The sequence below is a fragment of the Lolium rigidum genome, chromosome 5, assembly GCF_022539505.1.
Source record: "Lolium rigidum isolate FL_2022 chromosome 5, APGP_CSIRO_Lrig_0.1, whole genome shotgun sequence".
NCBI lineage: Eukaryota > Viridiplantae > Streptophyta > Magnoliopsida > Poales > Poaceae > Lolium > Lolium rigidum.
The window spans coordinates 75,270,408-75,292,701 of record NC_061512.1 but is presented as its reverse complement, the minus strand read 5'-3'; the positions used below and the strand labels follow the sequence as shown (position 1 = coordinate 75,292,701).

The 22,294-nt window shown below is 44.7% G+C and overlaps 1 protein-coding gene across 1 annotated transcript; it reads right to left on the bottom strand.

The window, feature by feature from the left end:
• Window positions 1-15,765: 15,765 nt before the first annotated feature.
• On the bottom strand, window positions 15,766-19,231 carry LOC124656120 (P-loop NTPase domain-containing protein LPA1-like). Its single transcript, XM_047194923.1, has 7 exons — window positions 19,094-19,231; window positions 18,316-18,575; window positions 18,013-18,094; window positions 17,403-17,825; window positions 16,513-17,253; window positions 16,183-16,293; window positions 15,766-15,915 (listed from the first exon to the last, which is right to left on the bottom strand). The coding sequence occupies exons 1-7, from the start codon at window positions 19,229-19,231 to the stop codon at window positions 15,766-15,768; spliced, it is 1,905 nt and encodes a 634-aa protein (XP_047050879.1).
• Window positions 19,232-22,294: the final 3,063 nt, after the last annotated feature.

Genomic DNA, 22,294 nt, shown 5'->3' with positions numbered 1-22,294 from the left:
CGTATATATTTTTCAATAGGAAACATTAGTAGTACTCGACAGTACGTGAAGTGCCAAGAAATGAAGAAATATAATGCGTTCAGCCGCTACCTACCAATCTCTTGTGAAATGATAGTTTGGTTTACTGCATCCAAAATTTGATTCACAGTAGAAGCAGAGATAAGCCACATGTCCATTCCATAGTTCCACTAACTCAGATATCTGAGGAGCGTTATCAGTAGGCAATCCCTGGACATATTCAGTGAAATACAGTACATGTTGTTAGCCTTAGCTATGCCAAAGCCGATAGATGAGAATAGCCGAACACAAACAATCGGAAAATAAGGGAGCTTACCTGATTTATCCAGTGAAATACATGTAGTTTGCCTGAGCTATGCCAAAGCCGATATATGAGAATAGCTGAACACAAACAATCGGAAATCAAGGGGGCTTACCTGATTTCAGTTAAAAGTGAGAAAAAGAATGCCCTAAGCAGACAACGGTCTTCGCAAGAAATCCCTCGTTGTTATGCCCTTGGACCAGCGTTTGCTGCTGCGCCTCAACCAGAATAACCAAGCAGAACGAACCAGCAATGACGACCAGCGACACACGCGCACAGAAGAAGCTGACCAGCGAGCTAGAGCGTCGGACTTCCAACGTCGGGCGTCCATCTCACGCATCCGCCGTCACAAATCCCAAAGCACAAAACGGGAAGACTAACTTGTTAGATGACCAGATGAAGAGGCAGATATAAAGCGAAGGGTAAGGGGAGGTGAAGACCTTTTCACAAAAGAAATAAAAAAACAGGAGGTTGAAGAAGTAGATGGAGAGTTTGGAGACTGAACATGACTCTTTCTGTATTTATCAGGGGGATGTGAAGAGCAAAAGACAGAGGAGAAGTAGCCCCCTCGTATGCCTATGACAGTTCCATAACACAGAACACTCTAATCGATATGGTAATAAATTGTGAACAAATAGAGGCGACATGGGGGGACATATGACGTGGAAGGCTGAGGACCCATAGCTGACGTGGTGGGCTAGGATTTGTTAGTGGCACTACGATGAGGTGGATAGCTTGCATGTTGAGAGAAATCACTTAGTGGGTTGCTCCTATTTAGATATTATAGATGAGTCAGGTAAATTAGTTCCCAGGGGAGATCAATTTTTTTCTTTGATCTAGACAAGTCTCAAATGAAACAGATCAACTTCTTCTGCGTTTCCGGCCGGTCCGCCCCAAAAAAAATCACCATGCTATATATACATCGTGTAGATTCTGAAAAAACGTAGCAAGCTAAATGACGCAAGCACCAGATATTCTGTAATGGGTAGAGCTAAGTCATGCCTGTATAGGATTCTAACACCTCCAGGAGAAATTACGTAAATATAGTAACAATGTAATATACGCCGGGTTGACACGTTATATGTTTAATATACCTATCAACTACGAAATATGAAACGGAACCGTGCCTGACCCATGAGAGAAAAAGAAAATAACCTTTGGTCCTAGAGTTTTATAATAATGAGTCAGGTAAATTAGTTCCCAGGGGAGATCAATTTTTTTCTTTGATCTAGACAAGTCTCAAATGAAACAGATCAACTTTTTCTTCCAACTGGACCATCCAAAATTTCAAAATTAAAAATGACTTCTAGATATTTTCTCCTTCCTCCATTTAATTCTAAAACATTTTGGTAAATAAGTGGCGATTGATACTCCTTAAATAGTCTAATTTATGTACACAGTGACCTTATGTCCTGCGAGAGTTATAATCCGTTAGGTAACTAATAATATATAATGGATTAATTGGCAGAATATAAGAGGGCAGTATTGTACATGGATATTTGACGAATGTTTGAATTGTAGCCACCGAGGCGATGCAATCTAGGCAGCTCAGTGAAATCTAGACGTCGAGCCCCACAAGAATTTATCCTAGCAATTTAAAAATGCCTCGCGCGCGCTATGTTTTTCTTTGATGGTTCATTATCTCCATCAGAATATTTTTCCCTTGCTGATCCTATCTTTTTTTTTCTGAGAAGGTTAAAAACTGCATAGTACAAGTTCGTAAAAAGAAAGAGGAAATGACCGTCGTACAATAGAATGACTTTATCCCCTTGCGAATGGAATTTTTTTTCTCTTCCACACAAGTAGGTTTAGTATCAGCTGCTGAAATGAAATAACAAAAAGTGGTACAAGCAAGGATGTTTGCACGCTAAAAGAAATCGTCCCTCGCGCTTGCAAGTCCTGCCCCTTGGATAAATGAAAAACATACCGTCACACTTCTTAGAATATTTAATTTTTCATTCCTAAAAATGTATATAAAAGTTGAGCTTTTCATATTTACGCCATTGAATTTATATTAGTTGAGCTCACAATAATTAGAACTGTAGGACCACGAGAGACCGTAGATCTCAGAATCAAGCTTGATATTATTTTGTAAGTTCGAATCGTGAATTAGACAATCAATTATCTATACTAATCAGGCAACATAAGACACGTGGTCGTATACAATCAATCAAATTAGTCCATCTCATGAGTAACTTTGGATTAATTCAGTGACTATGGCCGGTTATTGGCAAATAACGGGTCATTATAAACTAAAAGAACAATCAGTCTTAATTTTTTATTTAAATTAGCATAGGTGCATAGATAATCCAATAGATTTCTATATTTTTTCTATTGTAAACAAAATTTTTTTGCAACGCTTATTATAAATGAGTATGCTAATGCAATTTGGTAATACTTTATCTTGGAGTGGCATGCTAAAATTTTGGTATCTAGATATCATCGCAGTTTTAAATTGTTTTTCTATTAAGAGCTAATATATTAGTTATGCTACTACTAACAATGCTACTACTATTAACAAGTAGTAATCAGCATAAAAATAAATGGTTCAGATAATTCTTTTAACAATGTATCCATGTCTAAAATATTGCATATTTAACCGTATTATGGATTACATGTATGAGATATGCATATCTGCATAAAAAACATAACTAATTACAATTTCAAATCACTACTGATGCCCTCGCATTTGCGAGGGCCACTGTGCTAGTTAGATTAATTATGTGAAGTATTCGATCTCTCCTTTTACTGTTCCTTCCTAACGTGATGACGTTTTTACACAGAAGTTGATTTATGCAGCAGAGCGCTAGAGCTAGTTGATTAGTGTTGGGTAATTTAGCAAAGCTATGTCCGGCTACATTGTATTCTACGGATTAACTCAGTTTCTAAGCTGGTGGACTGAAGATGACTTGTGACATGCGCGTTGCAGAAAGCTCTCAGGAAGCAACTAAAATAATGTCATTGTCCCTATTTTGCAGTTTGTGTGTAAAAAGCTCTCAGCAAGCATGCTAAGGTGCTAGACTGAAGATGACATATGACATGTACTGGTGGCTAATTGTTGGTTATAGTTGCGAAATGTTACATTTTTAGTAAAGGTTATATTGATTTTTTTTATTACATCGAGCCTTCGAGCCGGCTTGCAAGCTTTATCGAGCGGGCTTGTCGAGCCTCGAGCCCTGACCGGAAGATTTAGGCTTGGCTTGTCCAACCTTCGAGCCGAGTCGAGCTCGAACCAAGCCTTATCGAGCCCGAGCCGAGCCTCGAGCCTTGAGCTTTGTGTCCACCCCTATCCAGAGAGCAGTGAACTGATCGATCTGCGCCCTTGGCAACTTGCCGACAGACTCAAGCACATCCTTCAATGACCACAGACTAATTTATGTGCACGTATTTTTTTTTTGAACAAAGGAGGACTCGAAGGTCCCAGAGGCTGCTTCATTAATCCGTCGGTGGGTTACAACTTACATCGAGGCCCCTAACAAATTGGGGAATAACATATAAGGCCGCGACTTTTACAAAAAAGACCTTAGGACTAAAAATGAAAAAGCAATCAAGTCCTTGGTCTTCTCCACCTCCGTCAGGAGATCTCGCCGCTCGGGAGTCGACGCCATCGCCGGGGAACATGCCACTTGGGATGGTGTCAACTGTGAGCCCCGAGCTGAGATCAAAGGACTTCCGCATGGGATCTGGCGCGCAGCAGCAGCGTCCAGTCGATGCGGAAGAAGAAGAGCTCTTAGCGAGCCCAGCACAAGCCACGAATAGCAGCGGCGGTCGACGCCGATGCTTGTGAAGCGTAATTGCAGCAGCCAGACAATAGCACCACTTGGGCAGCGCCTGGCTCCGATAGGCGCTCAACAGCGGATCAGTGGCTTCTCCTTCCTCGCCACGACGGCAGGCAAGGGAGAAACCAAGCCGTGGCCGGAGACCACCAATCGAAACCAGAACAGGTAAGACCTGATGGAAGATGCAGAAGAATCGGAGCCGGCTTGTGCGAGCTCCTCCTCGCCTCCACGGCCGGCCAGGAGCTTGACGACGCTTCTCACCAACAGGCACACCCTTTCCCCCTCGCCGCCGAGGCCGGCCAGGAAAGGATGTCGCCCGCCACTTCCGCACCTCTTCAAGAGGTACTCCGCCGCTTCATTATTGGAGGAAGCAGCAGCCCCTTCCTTCCCTCTCCCCTCCGACCGCCGGAGTAGAAGAAGAAGGAGGTAGGGCCCTAGAACAATCAAGATCCAGGCGGGCAGATCTTGATCTCCGCCTCCACTACTAGGCAAAAAGCCCCCTATCGGCAAGCTGCCGCAAAACCTAACTAAACTAACTACTCCGGCACCTCTCCTCCACCCATCTCCACCGGCGGCGCCGGCGAAATGAGCTTCGGATCGGCCCGGATTTGACGAGGAGACCTGCAGATACTGTAGACGAGAGAGAGAGGGACGGGGGAAAAATTCTGTGCACGTATCAGCTCGGTCAATCCAGCTTCACTCACCCGACTACACAACCGTAGTGTGAGACTGCTCAAGCTAGCAAGGAGTGCGCACAATGTAGCGCATCCCATAATCAGTTATCCGATTATTCTTGTTCAAAACAAAAAAAAAACGATTATTATCTGCAAGCTCAAGTGTTACCCGGACTGGTGCGGATGAAAGTACAATCATCCCTTTCTGGCCAATCAGGGCTCCATTAAGCACAAGAACACGAATCGGACGACTGAACGAGAATCTCAAGGCCCTCCACTGTGAACCCTAGTATTTCTGGTTCGCAAAAGGGGCCAAGAGAGGGTCTTCTCAGCATTGTTGGTGCATTTGAATGTCCAGACAGTTTGCATTCGTCCTTGAATGAGATGGATAATAAACAAAACTTGTGAAACTAGGACTTCCTGCAAGGGGGGCGCCGCCCCAGCTTTGGCTTACGACATTTTTTTTTTAAATGGTGGAGCCTAGCTACTTTTTTATGAGGGCTTTTACTGTACCCCTAAGTTAATGGGCACCTCTAGAAATCGGAAGCCGATATATGCTTCCCATCGGACCAGGGTATGGCCATACGATTAGAAGCGCCACGACCATTCGATCTTCGACCAGGCCCGCACGTGAATTACCGTGAATCAAGGACTGATTTGCGTGCTTCCGTAAAAAATAGGTCCCATATAATGCGCGCCCATTATAAATCACTTGCGAAAATATAGGAATCGGTTAGCATTAATAATCGTAGAGTTTCCAAACTGCTGCCGATAACTACTCCTCATTTTATATTTTCGGGAAAATAAATTAACATTTAAGGAAATTAATAATTTAAGCAAAATAAGTCTCCATGACATGTGATTTGCTTCCGTAAAGAACAAATGTTGCTTCCAATGCTATCATATTTGATTCCGATCCGAAAAAAAAGAATGTTTTCAGTGCTACTAAAATCAGCTTCAAATGGAATCCAAATTTGCTTCTATTTGAAAATAGCTTCACCTCTTGTTTCGAAAATATCAAATCATTATTGTACCGAGTACGGACAAAATAATACTTTGTTCTTTGTCACTGATGAAATTTGCTTCGGCTTAACATAGCTTGTATACTTAGAATGGAGTACTATTTTTCAAAAGCATCACAAGTACTCCCTCCGTCTCAAGAAATTTGTCTTAAATTTATCAAAATTTGGATGTATCTAGATACTATTTAGTACATAGATATATTCAAATCTTCAATTAGTTAGTTTCGTGAGACAGAGGGAGTAGTGTCCGTAGACCATGGCCTATAGAATGGATTCTAATGAAAATAGAAATATGCTTCCACATAAAAGAGTATTACTAGTGCTTCAAACGAATTTTGGATGTGCTTCCAAGGAAATGAAAGTTTGCTACCATTGAATGCCAGATTTCCTCCTGTAAACTATGTTTCAAATGGTAATGGATCACGAACTAGGTGCTTCCTATTACAAACCAAAGCTTCATATCCACTGTATGTTGCGAGGACAAAGAATCAACTATGTGGCGAAGACACGAGCACGTTGTCGGCAAATGAGACCGCCGTCGTGCGACCACCCATTACTTGTTGTTCTGAAGATTTGGACTTCATCAGAATGGCTACACCAATTCACGGTGTCGCAACCATCACCAGGCCCATACCTAAGATCAGCAGAAAATCATCAGACACCATCGATGGAGCGTGGAGTCACTAGCTCGTCGCCCTTGTAAAGTGCGTGCTTCTATGAAATCAGCAACCTTTTGGATTTCAATGTTGAGGACGTCCATAATCATGCTGCAAACAATATATAAACTTAAAACAACCATATGGCTTGAGAAAGTAAAACAACCTACAAACATACCTTTCCTAGAAAACCAAGCGATCCACCTTTACGTTCTCCTAGAGAAATCCATGTGCGAGGGTGCTTCTTCTAGGTCCCGACGCCGGCTACTATGGAGACGTAGACACTTCCCAAGAAATTAAGGCTTGCTTCCAAAGATATAAAACATGCTTCCGCCAACCCCATGCACCCGCAGGATGACCGGAATGGTGAGGTCTTTGATTTCAGGTATTTATTCATTTATAGGGCATAAATATAGATCAAATGGCACCACATTAGCTTGCCTGCAATCACCAAGGGTGGTCAATCTTCTCCTGCAGGTAAATAATGAGACCATAAAAATTCAAGTAGGGAAACGCAGTTATGAATTACATTGATAAAGATGGGCATGAAGCATGTATGCAGTATGAGCGACACAGGCACAGAGCATGTATGCAGCTTCGAACATCTGGGTATTTAATTTGTTAATGCTTCGACGCTACTGTTCAGATCTCCGAGGAAACACCATGCATTCAACAACCCTGTAGGAAGTTACATTGACAAAAATGGGCGTGAAGCATGTATGCAGTTTGTACGACGCAGGTACGAAGCATGTATGCAGCTTGGAACATGTATTTGTTAAGCTGGAAGCATGGCAAGAATACTAATAAAGCTGTAATATATAGTGTTGCAAGCACTTTGAATGCATGGTGTTCAGCCAGACCTCTAAAGAGTAACGATGAAGCATTATGAAATTAGGATGGTAGCACATAAGAAGCATCAATGAAAAAACAAGAATTCACACAACATATGGGGCACTAATTAAATCTATTCATCATATATGATAAATTTAGGAAGCACGAGGCCAAGTTTCAACCAAAAATAGTTAAATACTGGAAACCCATACACTAACTAAATCACGAAGCATGGATATGAAGTGGTACTCAGTTTGAAAATTTGAGAAAAGCAAAGAAGCATGGTTAACAGTGGATAAATCAAATATTATCTACGATGTAGCTAGAAGCATCCGTAAGAAACAAAGAAGCATCCCTAGTATTGTGTGCGCCCAAACTTTTGTACAATAGCTACAAGAATAAGAAGCAAGAGGCCATGTTGGTGTGTTTACCAGATCCATCAAATCAATTGTAGGTGTGTCAGATTTAATCTTCAAAGTTTTGATAAATGCATGCCGCCAAACCATTCCATTCACATGAATCATCGTATCAGCATGTTGCACCAATTGGAACAAACCTTCATATTGAATATTCAAATTTGCAGAAAAATACTAGTTCTAGCACAAGAATTTGCATCAGGTGACAGCACAAAGAATATAGAAGGATAGAATATTTAGAGACCGGAAATCCCGTGGGTACCTTAGAGAAGAAATCCTGGAGGATACATGCTCTGGCGTCGCTGCCGAGAATGGTCGGCGAACAAGGTGAGCTGTAGCGGGCGCTGCCAATCAAGGATGCCCCGGCGACTATTTCTCACGGTGAAACGGCATGGGTGCCAGTGCAGGACTAGATCCAGGTGGGTCTCGGCTGGTATGGGAGGGCGCGGCGCGGTGGGAAGAGAAGTGGCGGCGCGGTGAGGTGGAGATTAGAGGCGGCGAGGAACCAAATCTGGGGAGGAGTATGTACACCGGCCGGGAATTTGGGGATCCAGCTGGTGACGTGCGAAGATAATGGGCCCACTCTTTTCATTTCGTTAGAACCAAATCTGCGTGAACCGTGGGATCAAATAGAGATTTGACGTCATCCGATGGGTCCGATGATTTGTTTCCTATCGGACCCCGACAAGTAGTTTTTACCTAAGTTAATAGGAGCCATCCATTTTAGAGCGTTCGTACTCCGCTACCAGGACACAGAGTACCAACTCAAAATTTCTCGGAAACTCGGAGAGTACCTATACCGGAGGGTTAAATAGTAATTTCTCATAGTAGCTTCCTCCGCGTAGGGGTATTGACATGTATACTTCTTTGTGTGAGGACATAACAGATAGCTGAACTCATAAATTGAAATATCATGCTATCTATTGGTTCATATCTATTTTTCTAACATCAATTTGCCTTTTTCAGCAAGCAGTAAGTTCAAAAATCAAAACCATCTATAACCAACCCTGCTTGTATGTGAAAAGATTTTTCGATAAGGGGCACTTTATTACTCAAAAAAGTTTTAAGCATTACATCTAGCCTCTGCATAATCAATGCACACAGCCGTTCGGAAGTCCATAATTCATTGACATGAGATACATAAAAACGTATAAAAAGCCAACTACTATGACGCTACGTTGGCTTCAATCCTCCGACTATGCAGCCACCCATGTTGGGAAATAAACTCCGTGGCCGTGTTCTCCAATCGTGTAGACACCTCCATAAAGAGGTCGCGATCCTCCAAACGCTGAAGTGGCAACCATGAACGGAGCAAAGTCGTACACCGGTAGATGACCTGCATAAGAGAGGAATTTTTGTCATTAAAAACCTTATCATTTCTACATAGCCAAAGCGACCATGCAACCGCAATTTCTCCCACTCGGATAATCGTTTTGTACCTAGAATCCACCCCATCTAGCCAATTGCTAAAAATGTTTGCAATGCTACGAGGAGGGTATAAGGTAGAACCTATCTGAATGATTGACCATATAGATCTAGCAACTTGACGGTTGAAGAAAAGGTGTTTTATTGTCTCGTTTTCGTGACTGAACACGCATTTCGTACAACCTTGTCAGTTGCGCTTTACAAGGTTATCTTTAGTAAGAATCACATCTCGACGAATATACCATGCAAAGACCTTAGTTTTGAGAGGTATCTTCATCTTCCAGATGTGTTTATTATTTAGTACCGGTTGTGAAGAGAGGCATAATGCATTGTACATGGAGCTAACCGAAAATATACCATTTTTGGTGAGACTCCAACGGAATTCATCCATCCCCTGAACCAGCTGGATTGAACCTAACCGCTCAAGCAATTCATTCCAAGAAACTAGTCGGGGACCGACAAGATCGCGCCTGAACATCATAGAGTGGGGAGAAGATTCCATCACCTTCTGTAAGGTATCCCATTTATGACGAACTATACTGTACAAAGCCGGATACTGTTCACGAAGAGTGGTTGTTCCCAACCAACAATCCTCCCAAAATTGTATCTCGTCCCATTCTTGATGGAGAAAGAACTAAATGGGAAAAAGTTATTCTTAGTTGCCATGATGCCAACCCAAAAATGTGAATCTCCTGATTTCCAAAAAACCTAAGAGATCGCCTTTGAGCCAACATACTTTTTCCATAATAGTTGTTGACATACTCCATTCTCCGTTAACAACCTAGCCAGCCATTTACCAAGCAAAGCCCTGTTCATAACTTCAAGATCATGAACTCTAAGTCCACCTTGATCTTTCGGACGGCATACAACACTCCATTTAGTTAACCGGTACTTTTTCTTCTCGCTATCCCCTTGCCAAAAGAATCTTGATTGGAAATAGTCCAATCTATGTAAGACTCCTTTCGGTAACTGGAAGAAAGAAATCATATACAATACCATATTTGTGAGTACCGAATTAATGAGAACTAATCTTCCACCAAGGGATAGTAATTTTCGTTTCCAACTAGTAAGACGTTTTTGAAGTCTTTCTTCAACAATTTTCCATTCAGCCAACGTGAGTCTCTGATAATGTATCAGAATACCCAGGTAGCTAATTGGAAAACACCCAATCCCACAGCCAAATAATTCAGCATATAGATTGGCCTCATCGATGGCTTCACCGAAACAAAACAATTCACTTTTATGGAAATTAATCTTAAGACCGGAAAACTGCTCGAAAGCTGAAAGAATTAATTTCAGGTTTCGTGCCTTTTCCAAGTCATGATCCATAAAAAGAATTGTGTCATCAGCGTACTAAAGAATGGATAAGCCTCCATCAACCATATGGGGGACTACACCTTCAATTTGATCATCGACCTTAGCGCGCTCTATTATAATTGCAAGCATATCCGTCACAATGTTAAATAACATTGGAGATAGGGAATCACCTTGCCTAAACCCTTTTCTGGTCTGGAAGTATTTACCAATGTCATCATTGACCTTAATGGCAACGCTACCACCAAAAACAAAGTTATTAATAAGAGCACGCCATTCCTCAGAAAAACCTTTCATCCTGAGGGTTTGTTGAAGAAAAGACCATTCGACTTTATGATAGGCTTTTTCAAAGTCGATCTTGAGTATCACCCCATTCAACTTTGTACGGTGCATCTCATGAATTGTCTCATGTAAGGTGACCACCCCATCTAGGATGTTTCTACCTTGCATAAAATCAGTCTGAGAAGGACGCACCACTTTATCTGCCACTGAATTAAGTCGAATGGTAGCAACTTTTGTGAAAATTTTGAAACAAATATTTAGAAGGCATATAGGTCTGTATTGCTGGATCCGTTCCGCGTCAGTAACCTTTGGTAGAAGAATAATTTCACCAAAATTAAAACTGAACAGATCCAGTTGTCCCTTATGTAATTCGGCAAACAGAACCAAAAGATCAGACTTGATGATGTCCCAAAAATTCTGGTAGAACTCATTCGGGAAACCATCCGGCCCTGGTGCCTTGTTGTGTTCCATCTGAAAGAAAGCATTTCTTATCTCCTCCTCGGAATAAGGGGAGGTAAGAATGTCGTTTTCTTCAATAGACACTTGAGGGATATCATCAATCCTGGATTCATCCATGGATACATCTGATTCCTCCGGCGCACCAAAAAGGCCTTTATAGTAAGAAGTAATATAGGACTTTAATTGCTCATGACCTTCGATCAGTCCCTCATCTTGAACAAGAGAGTGAATGAGTTTCTTTCTATGTTGACCATTGGCAACACTATGAAAGTATCTCGTATTCGAGTCTCTTTCTAACAAGAACTGGGATTTAGACCTCTGATACCATTTGAGTTACTCCTCACGAAATAAGCCTGCAAACTTAGCATGGTATTGACTTTTAAGTTCAATCTCATGCGTCGTCAGTGGACGTACCTCAGCAAGTGCCTCTAATGCATCAATATCTGATGATAGAGTGAGTTTCTCTTGTTTGAGCTGCCCGACATTTGCCTAGCCCCCTCCCCCCCCCCCCTCCAAGGTATCTACGCATCGAGCGTAATTTATTATTCCACCTTTGGATAGGGGTGTTTCCAGCAACGGGTTTGTCCCAAATAAATTTAACCATATCCGAAAGGTCATCCCAATTAAGCCATCCAAGCTCAAATTTGTACGGACGTCTACGCGGCGGCAATGACGTTCCAGTAGATAACAAAATTGGGGCGTGATCTGACAAAGCTTCAATCCGAGGAAGAACCTGTACTGATACTAGAGGGAATTTAAATTTCCAGTCTGAGTCCATCAATACACGATCCAATTTCTCGTAAGTAGGCTCGGGGAGACTATTCGCCCAAGTGAATTGTCTCCCACCCATTGTAACCTCTCTCAAATCCAGACTGTCAATAACAACGTTGAATAAGAAAGGCCAGTGGAGTGGGTGTCAAATCTGCCCCTACTCTTCTCATGAGGGCATCTAAGCAAGTTAAAATCCCCGTCTATGATGATAGGGTGCGGATTATCCTTCGCTAGATTAACCAACTCCCGGAGAAAAGCGGGCTCATGAACATCCTAAGCAGCTCCATAGACAGACACCAAACTCCATAGTTATCGGATTTATTTCGGATGTGAAGTTTAATATGAAAGTCACCTCCGGAATTATCCAAAATTCCATAGTCGTAGTTCGGATCCCAACTAATAAGCCACCAGAACGCCCCGTGGCGGGCGGGATACCCAAGCAAAATCTTCCCCACCTGATAGGCGATTTAGAAAACTTGTTGAATAATTTCGTTTACCCGTCTCGGAAATAGCAACAAAAATATATGAATATGTACTAAGTTTAGTTCTGCAACAGCTATTCGAAAGGCAATAAGTTCGTGACTTCAAATCTGCGCAAAGAAACTACTACTGTATGGCGACTACTCATGTACGTTTACTTAAAAAAAAAATGTATACTACTACTAGTAACGAGGCGCAAGTACTTACCAGGAGACAGCCAAACGGCTTCCACCAGGCGAAGACCGATCGGGGAGGCGAAAATTCGGCGGCGGCGATCAGGTGAGGCACGAGAGCGAAACCGTGGCGAACAGGTCTGAGGCGCAGCGAATCAATCCCAATCGGGCTGCTACTGGCTTCTATCGGGATCAGGATAGAAGGTTAAATTGCAAATTGGTGCCAATTTGTGCAAATTGCTTTTTTGGCACTATAATTTTTTATTTTAATGATGGTCCTCTATCACGGATGGCTAGATCGGCGTGGTACTCCACGTAATAGTTTTGGAGTACAGGGGTACCGCAAAATTTCTCTTTATTTAAATTTTATTTAACATGGATCTATCAAGATTATACATCATAAAACCTGAAACCACCACTTAACTCCTAGAAACCCGACAATGGATGAAGTAACATGTCGCCAAGACATCTACCCTAAAAACAGACACAAACGCCCCACCATCTAGCCATTGGTTCCATCTTCAGGGCAGAGATCCGCATAGCCCTTGCCAGCCTATTGTCGATGCCGCCATGGATGATTTGTCATCATAGCACCTGCCAAACAGACATGACTCAGTGTAGCACCTGTCAGCTAGGCATGACTTGACATCTCCTCCTCTACCTTTGTCATCGGGCCCTGCTCCACAAACGATGCCCCCAAGAGAGAAAACTGCACCACAATGCCGCCATCGTACGTTTTAGAAGACCAGATCCTAGGTTTCCCCTCGGAGCAGCACGAGTAGGTCGACAATCGTTACTCAGCAATGCCTTAATCAAGGTAACAACGCAGAATGCCGCCATCGCCCGCCAATTGGCTCGGTTTTCACCGGCAACTATGTCTTCCTGACTCGCAGCCGGGACTAGATGACAGATCTTACGATCCGACGACCCAGCCTCAAGCCGACCACCTTCGACGAAGGAGATGGCCACCACCACCATGCCCGGAGCTGCTACCCCAGGCTTCCTCGTGTCACAAGAGAAGCCCAAGAGTGCCACTACCGCGGACGGAGCATCGACATGAGACCAGCATGCGAAGCCCGCCCATGCCCATCTAGGCCCAGATCTGGGCCAAGCCATCGCCGCCCGGCGGTCCTGCCGCCACGGAGCAGCACAACCTGGACGTCGTTGCTCCGCTGTCGTCATCTCAGGGGAGACCTTGTTGGACGCCGCTGCGATGTCATCTGATCAACGACCGAGGTTAGGCCGCCGTCGCCATGCCACCTGGGCTTTGCCCGACAACTCCTAGGGTGGTTGCGGGGGTGGAGAACACAGGGGCGGGGCAAGGGTTGGCACTAGCGGCTGCCCAGGCGAGGTGCGGCGCCGCCAGACGATGGGAGAGGGTTAGGGGTCATGGGCGAGAGAGCTTACCACATATCTTATACCGTATCTACACCTGGGCAAAGTTCGGGCCGGGCCGGGTTTCGGGCCGAGCTTAAAAAAGCCCGCGGGTAAAAAGTCAGGCCCGAGCCCGGCCCGGCCCGACCGTCGGGCCTGTAAATTAAGCCCGAACCCGACCCGAACGAGCAAAAAGCCCGGCCCGGCCCGAGAAGCCCGGCCCAACCAGGCTAAAATGCATAAAAATGAAGGCCCGAACCCGGCTCGGCCCGACGTTCGGGCTCAGATTTCAGGCCCGAACCCGGCCCGAAGTGCAAGCCTGGCCCGGCCCGGGATTTTCGGGCCGGGTCGGGCTGGACTGCCCATGCCCAGATGTAACCGTATCCAGTGACAAGTTCAGAATCGGATATCCTTATCCATCAAAGTCCCTTAAACCGGTTATCGATTTTGAAAAACGGATTCCGAGCTTAAATTATCTCATCTGTTTACACAACTATCGCTCCTGGAGGCCTATGGAAAAATACATCGGGTTCACCTGAATTTGCTTGCAGGTGTTGACTCAAAAGCACCAGAAATTTTATCAATTTGTCATGCCTGGTTTGGACCTAAAATAGGTGTCGATATAGATCAGAGCCGTACGTTGGTTGATCTGTGTTCGCTCGTCTGAAATGTGTCCACCCACCTCACTCGCCCTCTACCTCTCACCTGCTAGCCTGGTACTTGTCACTTGCTGGCAGAAGGAAGAACGGATGGGATAATGATATTTTAGGAGGTAGAGATAGATGGCCATGGCAGCATCAGCCTCCTGTTGCTCGCCTCCACCTCCTCCTCGCCTTTCTCCCTCCTCTACACGCAGCAGCTGTCTCGTACAAACAACCTCCACCATCACCCGGCGTCCTCCTGTCAACGTACGATGTCGTCGCCGCCCTGGTGCGCTGCCGGACACAGCGGTGCTGGTGGCCGGAGTAGCAGCGGTGGGGGTGGCCGCCACCGTCCTCCTGCGGGGCGACCAGAAGCAGCAGCAGGCAGCACCTTCGGATCAAGAGCCGGGAAAGAGGGCAGAAGAAGCGTGCGGCGCCTGCGGGGGTACGGGCCTGTGCCCCCGGTGCAAAGGGGAGGGGTTCGTGTTCAAGGAGGTGGCGGAGGAGACGGCGAGCAAGGCGAGGAGGGCGGCCAAGAACATGGCCACCAGGTACACCGCAGGTCTCCCCACCAAGTGGACCTACTGCAACCGCTGCTCCTCTACCCGCTCCTGCACCGCCTGCGATGGCACCGGCACCACCGCCGCCGCCATGAAATAGTACAGTAGACTGACTCGGTAGCCAGCCACCATCACTTCACTTGTTATGTATGTACACACTGGTATTTTATATCTAATACATTGATTCTTATTATTGTTGTGTCATGGATACGGAGGGAGTCCATTAACTTATTCATTGCTAGCTACTGTCACTCTACATCCCTCTCTCCAGGCCAGTACACGCAGGGCCTCCTCCCCTCTGTCTCCAGACACAACAACAGTACTGTATGACATCTTACAAGGTACAACAACACTTCTAGCTATCTACCCAACTCAGCCAATTCAGAACAACCACATGTTTGTTACTAACAGGGTAAGGCGAGGCCACCGGCAGGGGCGGCTACATTGGCTGTCTCCTCGCCTTGGCATCACTTCTATGACTCAACGCCGTTCATCATGAGATGGTAGGCATACCGCGCCATCTCTGCGCCACCGCCTTCATTTCCCATCTTCAGCATCAGGCCCATGTTGCCATCATCCTTGTCGCCTCCTACCATCCGTCCATCCCTAGTGCTGGGGGCTTCTTCATCAGGGTCGGCTGCTCGTCATCAGACCAGTAGCCGCTTTCTCTAATGGCTAGGTCATCATACTCCTCATCTGACTTTGTCGAGTGCTCATCCACAGACCCAGCTTCCTCCATCTGCTTCGCGTTTTTTTGTTACAAGTACAGTCATCAAAGACAACAGAATGGATGGTCAGTTAAGTAGAATGACTTTCCTCCCCAGTTATTAGTCTACATAATAGAGAATTGAATTGACTTCAATTTGTTTGCACTACTAGCACTTAGGCACATGAAAAACCAACTAGAAACTCAAGTCATCGACTTCATTCGACACACTTTCGGCATGGCAATGCTGTGTATAGAAATGGGGGATAAGATGATCAAGAAAAAGATGTTGTATACTACCTCTTGGATGTCCCTTTCTTCGTCAGTTAGATCCTCATTCGTCTCTGCATCACCAGCATCACTACCCTCTTCCTCTTCTTCACTGTCAAACACTGAGTACTCATCCACAAGCTGTATGAGATGAGATTAAACCGTGTCAGCCCAAGCATAGCATCAGTTACTTTAACTTTCATACATAACTGCCAAACACATCTGAATATTTCATATGTGTACGCATAAATGTCGTGACAGTCATGATAAACATTGAATTTTATAATAGCATAACTCACTTTCTATGTGCATAACCAATTGTGAAAATATCATAATCACAGAAAGGATTAAGAGGCGAACCTCTTTGGAATTATCATCTGACATCTTTGGTGAGCTGCAACATGAGGATAAATACCTACTCCCTGTATCTGTGCCATCAGCCTTGGAGTCATCGGCACTCCCAGTATGACTAGTGCATCCGGTATCACTTGGCCATGCACTGATCCCAAAAGAGCCAAACTGAAGATTGACAGGCTCTGCCTTCCCAATTTGCAACGGACCGTACATGGGGTTTCCCACAGAATTCTCACTGCCTGTGCCATCATTTATGTTACCATTGCTGTCACCGGCAACCACAGGCCATGCCTTAGCAACTGAACCATCGGTGTTAAGCAGCGCCATTAGATTCCTAGAAGACCCTTGCCTTTGAATCAACTGAAACATGCCCTTGGAACTCAATGAGTTTGCAGCGCACTGGTTTCTGTACTCTTCATCTACTATAGCTGCAGTATTTGTATGGGGGTCATAGAACTGCTCCCCAGCCTCTCGCCGACGAAGGCAGCTAAAAACCGTGGCGTGTATGGCTGCCACACTCCGATCTACATTGGTATTATTAATTCTCGGCACTAGATGTTTGTCGGCTCGGTTGCACAAGTACTCCTGGATAGCTCTAATGTTCTGGATGTATTTAATATATCTGTTCTTTGCTGGATCAAGCGTCATGTACTTTGCACGGACTGCAAAACGTTCCATGTGCTTCTCCTCATTCGTGATATATACCATAAATGGTATAATGGAGGGATGTTTCTTCATTAGCCCCATCTATTAGACAAGAGAAATAGAAAGAATTTCACTGCATACTCTAGAAGAGATAAAATAATGTAATTATGAAAATATAAACAACACAAATGAAAGAAAAAACATTTTTCTTTTTGTGTAAGGAAAACAGCATGGTTCTCGATCATACGTACCACAAAATTCAGGCTTAAATGAACTCCTTCTACAATTAAAGATTCTTTGCGCTCCTCCCAGGTTGTAATTAATCTATCAAGGCTCCCGATGATCATCTCACTCTGCGCTTTGTATCCTTCTATGGCCATTTGCTTTTTGCTGGTCACTTCAGTTCTAGGAGGCAAGTCTGGAGATTTCTCATTACATTTGTCATCTGAAGTGCTACCATCTTCGTCTCCATTAGCATTTGAATGAGAAATAACAGCGAGTTTCTTTAACTTGCGTTTCTCCTTAGCTTGGGCAACTGCAACAGGGTCTAGATAATCTCCTGCGTGGTAGGTTGACGCATAGAGCAGAGGGTTTTGTTTTTCGTCTACAAAACTCCTCATCATGTGCCGTATAGAGTCAGTAGAAACTACGGTGGTGATACCCAACCTGTTACCCTAGGGAAAATATAAAGTCAGGGTAGGGAATTACAGAAGTATCAGGGTAATTAAGTTCTACCAAACAATCCCAGTTTTTCATGGATATATGGAATATTACTGTATACTAATACGAGCAGATGAGTTCATCAAATTGTATCTACCGATGAAGGGTTTTTGTAACTAAATAATAAAGATAAACGCTTACCAATAGGGATGATAGAGTAGATTTGCCGCATCCACTTGTGCCACACAACAACACTGTCACCGATTCTTTCCTCTCCTTAATCCTGATGTAAAGTATGGGAAACACAAAAAGAAAACGTCATTGATGAAATGAATTCCTCTCGAAATACTAACTCAGGGCCTATTATGATAAGCAGTATAGTTCTTCTGCTTGCCATAGCATTTGCACTTAAAGCTATTCAATTTCTCGGGGACTGGTGACAGATTTTAGTTGCATATCAACAGTGTGAATTTAGGAAACAGCGAAATCGGATTATGGTATTACCTGCAGGCAAGAAGCAAGTCAGCCCTCTGATTTGGCCCAACATACTTGTAGGAAGTGAGGGCATCACATACAACATTTAGGAACTCTTCTCTCGAAACAACGACAGTTGTCTGGATCTTGTACAACTCAAACGGTATGTTGGTCGTGTTTTCTGCATTCAAGAGCTTGGCAGTTTCCATGCCATCCTCGGCTGTGGATTCGCCCAGTTTTGACGCGTCTAAGAAATCGTTCCTCGTCACATCGAATACTCTCTTGCTGATCTGGTGACACAAACAAGCGACAAATTAGACATCGTTGGCATTGGTCTGATTTATGTAGTTCAGAAAATCCTAATGAAGGTGTTATCAATTAAATCTAGGATGGCAACAGAAACTGTGAGGCAAGTAAGAAACCAGATTGTAAGAATATTGGAGTTCAGACAAGGCAGATTATACAAGGGATGAAAGGGAACACAAACCAACTTGATGCAGATTTAAAGAATTATTAATGTAGTAAGCAATATAACCGATTCCTCCAAAAATAAATATAACTAGTAAATGGGCCAGGATTACAGAGTATGGCTTGGGCATGCTGCTGGTTGGATATTCCATAACTGAACCATGGTGACAGGGATACTACAGATACTATCATGTTGAGTCTGCATCATCCAGTGTTTGGTAGTACCAATAATTGGGGGATTAGTTGAACTCAGGAGTCAAATTACAAAAAGGAGAGCGAGTGAGAGCAGGCAGATTGGAAGCCATTAAGATTAAAGGGGTACATATATAGATGAGCGGACCTTGAAGGCGTGGCGTGGCTTGCATCCCATGAGCTGGAGCGTGCTCTGCAGGACTGGGCGGGTGTAGTGGAAGGTGCTCCTCCGGCCATGGCCGTGGTGGTCGGCGACGGCAATGTAGAGCAGCCTGGAGGCCGCCATGCCCTGCAACCAGGCAGTGAGTCAAGAGAGCTGCGAATCGAGGAGGAGGAGGGAGGAGCAGTGGTGGACCTCGTGGGGAGGGGGTCTTGAGTCTGGGCATTGTCGCCGCATGGAGGGGAGAGGTGGCGGAGGGCGGTGCGGCGGGCGATGTCACGGCGGACACGCAGCGGGCGCCCATGCCCTCCACATGGACATGGCCGCCACTCACCACGCGCGTGCGCGTGCGTAGTGTTTTTTTTTTCTCCTTCTTTTTTTACCAAGCAACCGACTTTGTTTCTTAGCGAACGATAGGCTGATATCAGCCGGCTGTAAAAAACACCTTCCATCAGCCATCTTTCGGATCGTTCGATCTAGTTAAATAAGTGGGAGCTCATTTCCCCCCTTCCCAGCTCAAGCGACTGAACAGTAGCCTTGAGAATCTCTTCCTCTCTGCCGGCTCCCCTCTCCCTCTCCTCCGGCGGTCTCGCCGGCCGGAGTGACTGGAAGAGGGGAGGTCGGCCCCCTCTGTACATAGTAGTGTAGATGTAGTTGTTGTTCCCTTAGTGGAGTTTGGCGCTATGCCGGTGGAGATCTGGTGGCCGGCTGTAACACCCCAAATTTTCAAAACAAAGAAACATTCATTTTTCCTATTTACAAATTTTGGAACCAACAAAAACTTTTATTAAACTAAGTTAGGAGCATAGTGCCCATGCATGTGTGTGATGATTCTTGCCATGATTGTTTGTTGAAGTATTTTGGAAATGATCTTAAACCCTAAACCCTACCTTTTTCAACATCAAAGAGAAACAAATAAAAAGAAAACAAAATAAGAGAAAAATCATATGGGAGCAAATAGCTATCTTTGCAAATAATCAACTATGCCATATTCTACCTTGTTTAGATGACTTGAAAAAACTCAACAAACCCAACCTAGTAATCATCAACTAAATCAAAGGTGAAACAAAAAGGAAATAAAAATATACATAGGGTCATATGTGGGCATATAACCAAAAATGCAATTCTTGTCTTATGCCACCTTTACCTTACCAAAATGATTGGAAACCATTAATAAACTTAACCTAACACTCAAGGAATCCAAAACCATGACCTTTGGTCAAAGAAAAATAAAATAAAATAAAAACATGAATTCACATGTGAGGCTCCATTTTTGTAAATCTTTAACCTAGACCTTTTTAGTTTGTTTCAATGGTTTGGAAATGTTCCTAAACTAATAAGAATCACTTTTGAATCAAATAAATGCAAATCAAAGCAAGAGAAATTCAAAAACCAACTCACATATGATTATGGTCATATGTGACCTTTATATCATCTTACCTACTTTGAGCCTCTGTATTAAGAGATTTGTAAACTAAACAACCTCAACTATTTGCACCTCATCCAAGACCTCATCAAGATGAACAACTTTGGTCAAGACCATCCCTGCAAACTCTTTTTAGATTCAAAGTTATGATCAAGAAAAGTAGGGACATCAAATCAGAATTAAGATTGTGCCACTTTTGAAATTTCACAAACCAACCCCAGTTTACACAGCACCACCACCATTGTGTGCCAAACTTTATTTGAATGAACTCCAGCAAAAATCTTTGCAAAATTTGAAAATTTCTCTCTTGCGGCCATTGTGTCGAACACATGGCAGGCACCATTCTACCAACTCTCTACATGCCATTATCCAGCATGCCCTTGCCTAAACCATCACCCCTATGTCATCCTTAGTACTCTCTCACACTCATTGCACGATGCCAGGTCCGGAGACACACTGAAATGCACAAAATATTCACATACATGATCATGCCGTGCATGACATGATCATCATCATGCCATTTTTCTTTCCCTTCACTTCCGGCGTGCATCAGCATGTCCTGGCTCTCCCTCACACTCTCCCCGTCACGCTCGTGCCATCTCTCGTCCAATAGACGCCCTGCACTGGACATCACGCGCCCAGTGACGTCCACGACGCGCCAGAGCTCCATCGCCGCACGTCAGCCTCGTCCTCCCCTCGCTCCCTCTGCGCTCCAGTCGCCTCGCCGTTGACCCTGCAACCTCCCAGACACGATCATTGGCCCGCGGGAATGCTGTAGCCGATGCCACCGTCGCCGACGTCCACCGTGGCACCGCAAGCATCCGTCAACATCCCGCACTCGTCACTGCGTGGTTTTCCCCGCCATCAAGTGCTACGTGACCGCACCGACCTTGCCAACCCGCATGCGTCATCGCCCAGCTCGTCGCGCCCCTGTAGACGCGTCACCATGATCGACCGTCTCCACAGAGCCACGGCACCTCCAGCCGCTATGAAATGGAACACTCCCCTCTCGATTCATTCACACCGCCAGCTTCCCCTCCTCTCACTCGCTCTCCTCGACCTTCTCCACTTCAACATTGTCCACCACAACCACCCAATTGCATCATCGGAGCCCGTAGCACCACCGCAGAAGCCGCCGGAGATTGACGCCACCTCGAGCAACGCCACCGGTACCAGACGAGCCGCCGTCCTCGACAACGTCCTTGCGCACCTCGCCGACCATTGCCGGAGCTCCGGTGAGCTCTCCGACCCCCCACCGTCGCCGCCAGTGACCCTGATTCTCGCCGGAGACGACGAAGCTCGTGCACCGCTCGATCCCGTTCTAATCCAACGGTCCACGCCCCGCGTACCGTTTCGCTAGCTAAGACCCGCTGACAAGCGGGGGCCACAGTCAGATGGCCCGCGTGTGCGAGACACACTGTTGGGCCGGCCCAGTTCTTTCTCCTCTCTGTGGCCCATTTCCTTTTCCCGCCTGAGCCCAGAATTTGAATTCGTTTATTTCTTTTAAATTCAAATTCAATACTGCTGCTCTATTCAAAATTGAATAGAATTAAATCTACCAAGCCAAATTTAATAAATTTTATATATTTGGAAAGCTTACGAAATTATCTAAATAACTACACTAGTCCCAACCCTAGATTCACTGTAGAATTAATGTGATAAAAATAACAAGGCAGGGCCTTTTCAAACTTCAAAGATTTATTAAAAATCAACCAAAAACGCTTTTGAGTTGATTCCAACTCTCAAAAATCACAGTTCATATA

Excerpts from the sequence above, each read along its gene's own strand:
- LOC124656120 (XM_047194923.1), bottom strand. The coding sequence starts at position 19,231 with ATGGCGGCCTCCAGGCTGCTCTACATTGCCGTCGCCGACCACCACGGC. Across the intron at positions 18,576-19,093 it reads AGCCACGCCACGCCTTCAAG|ATCAGCAAGAGAGTATTCGA; the intron begins GTCCGCTCATCT and ends TTGTGTCACCAG. Across the intron at positions 18,095-18,315 it reads GACTTGCTTCTTGCCTGCAG|GATTAAGGAGAGGAAAGAAT; the intron begins GTAATACCATAA and ends ACTTTACATCAG.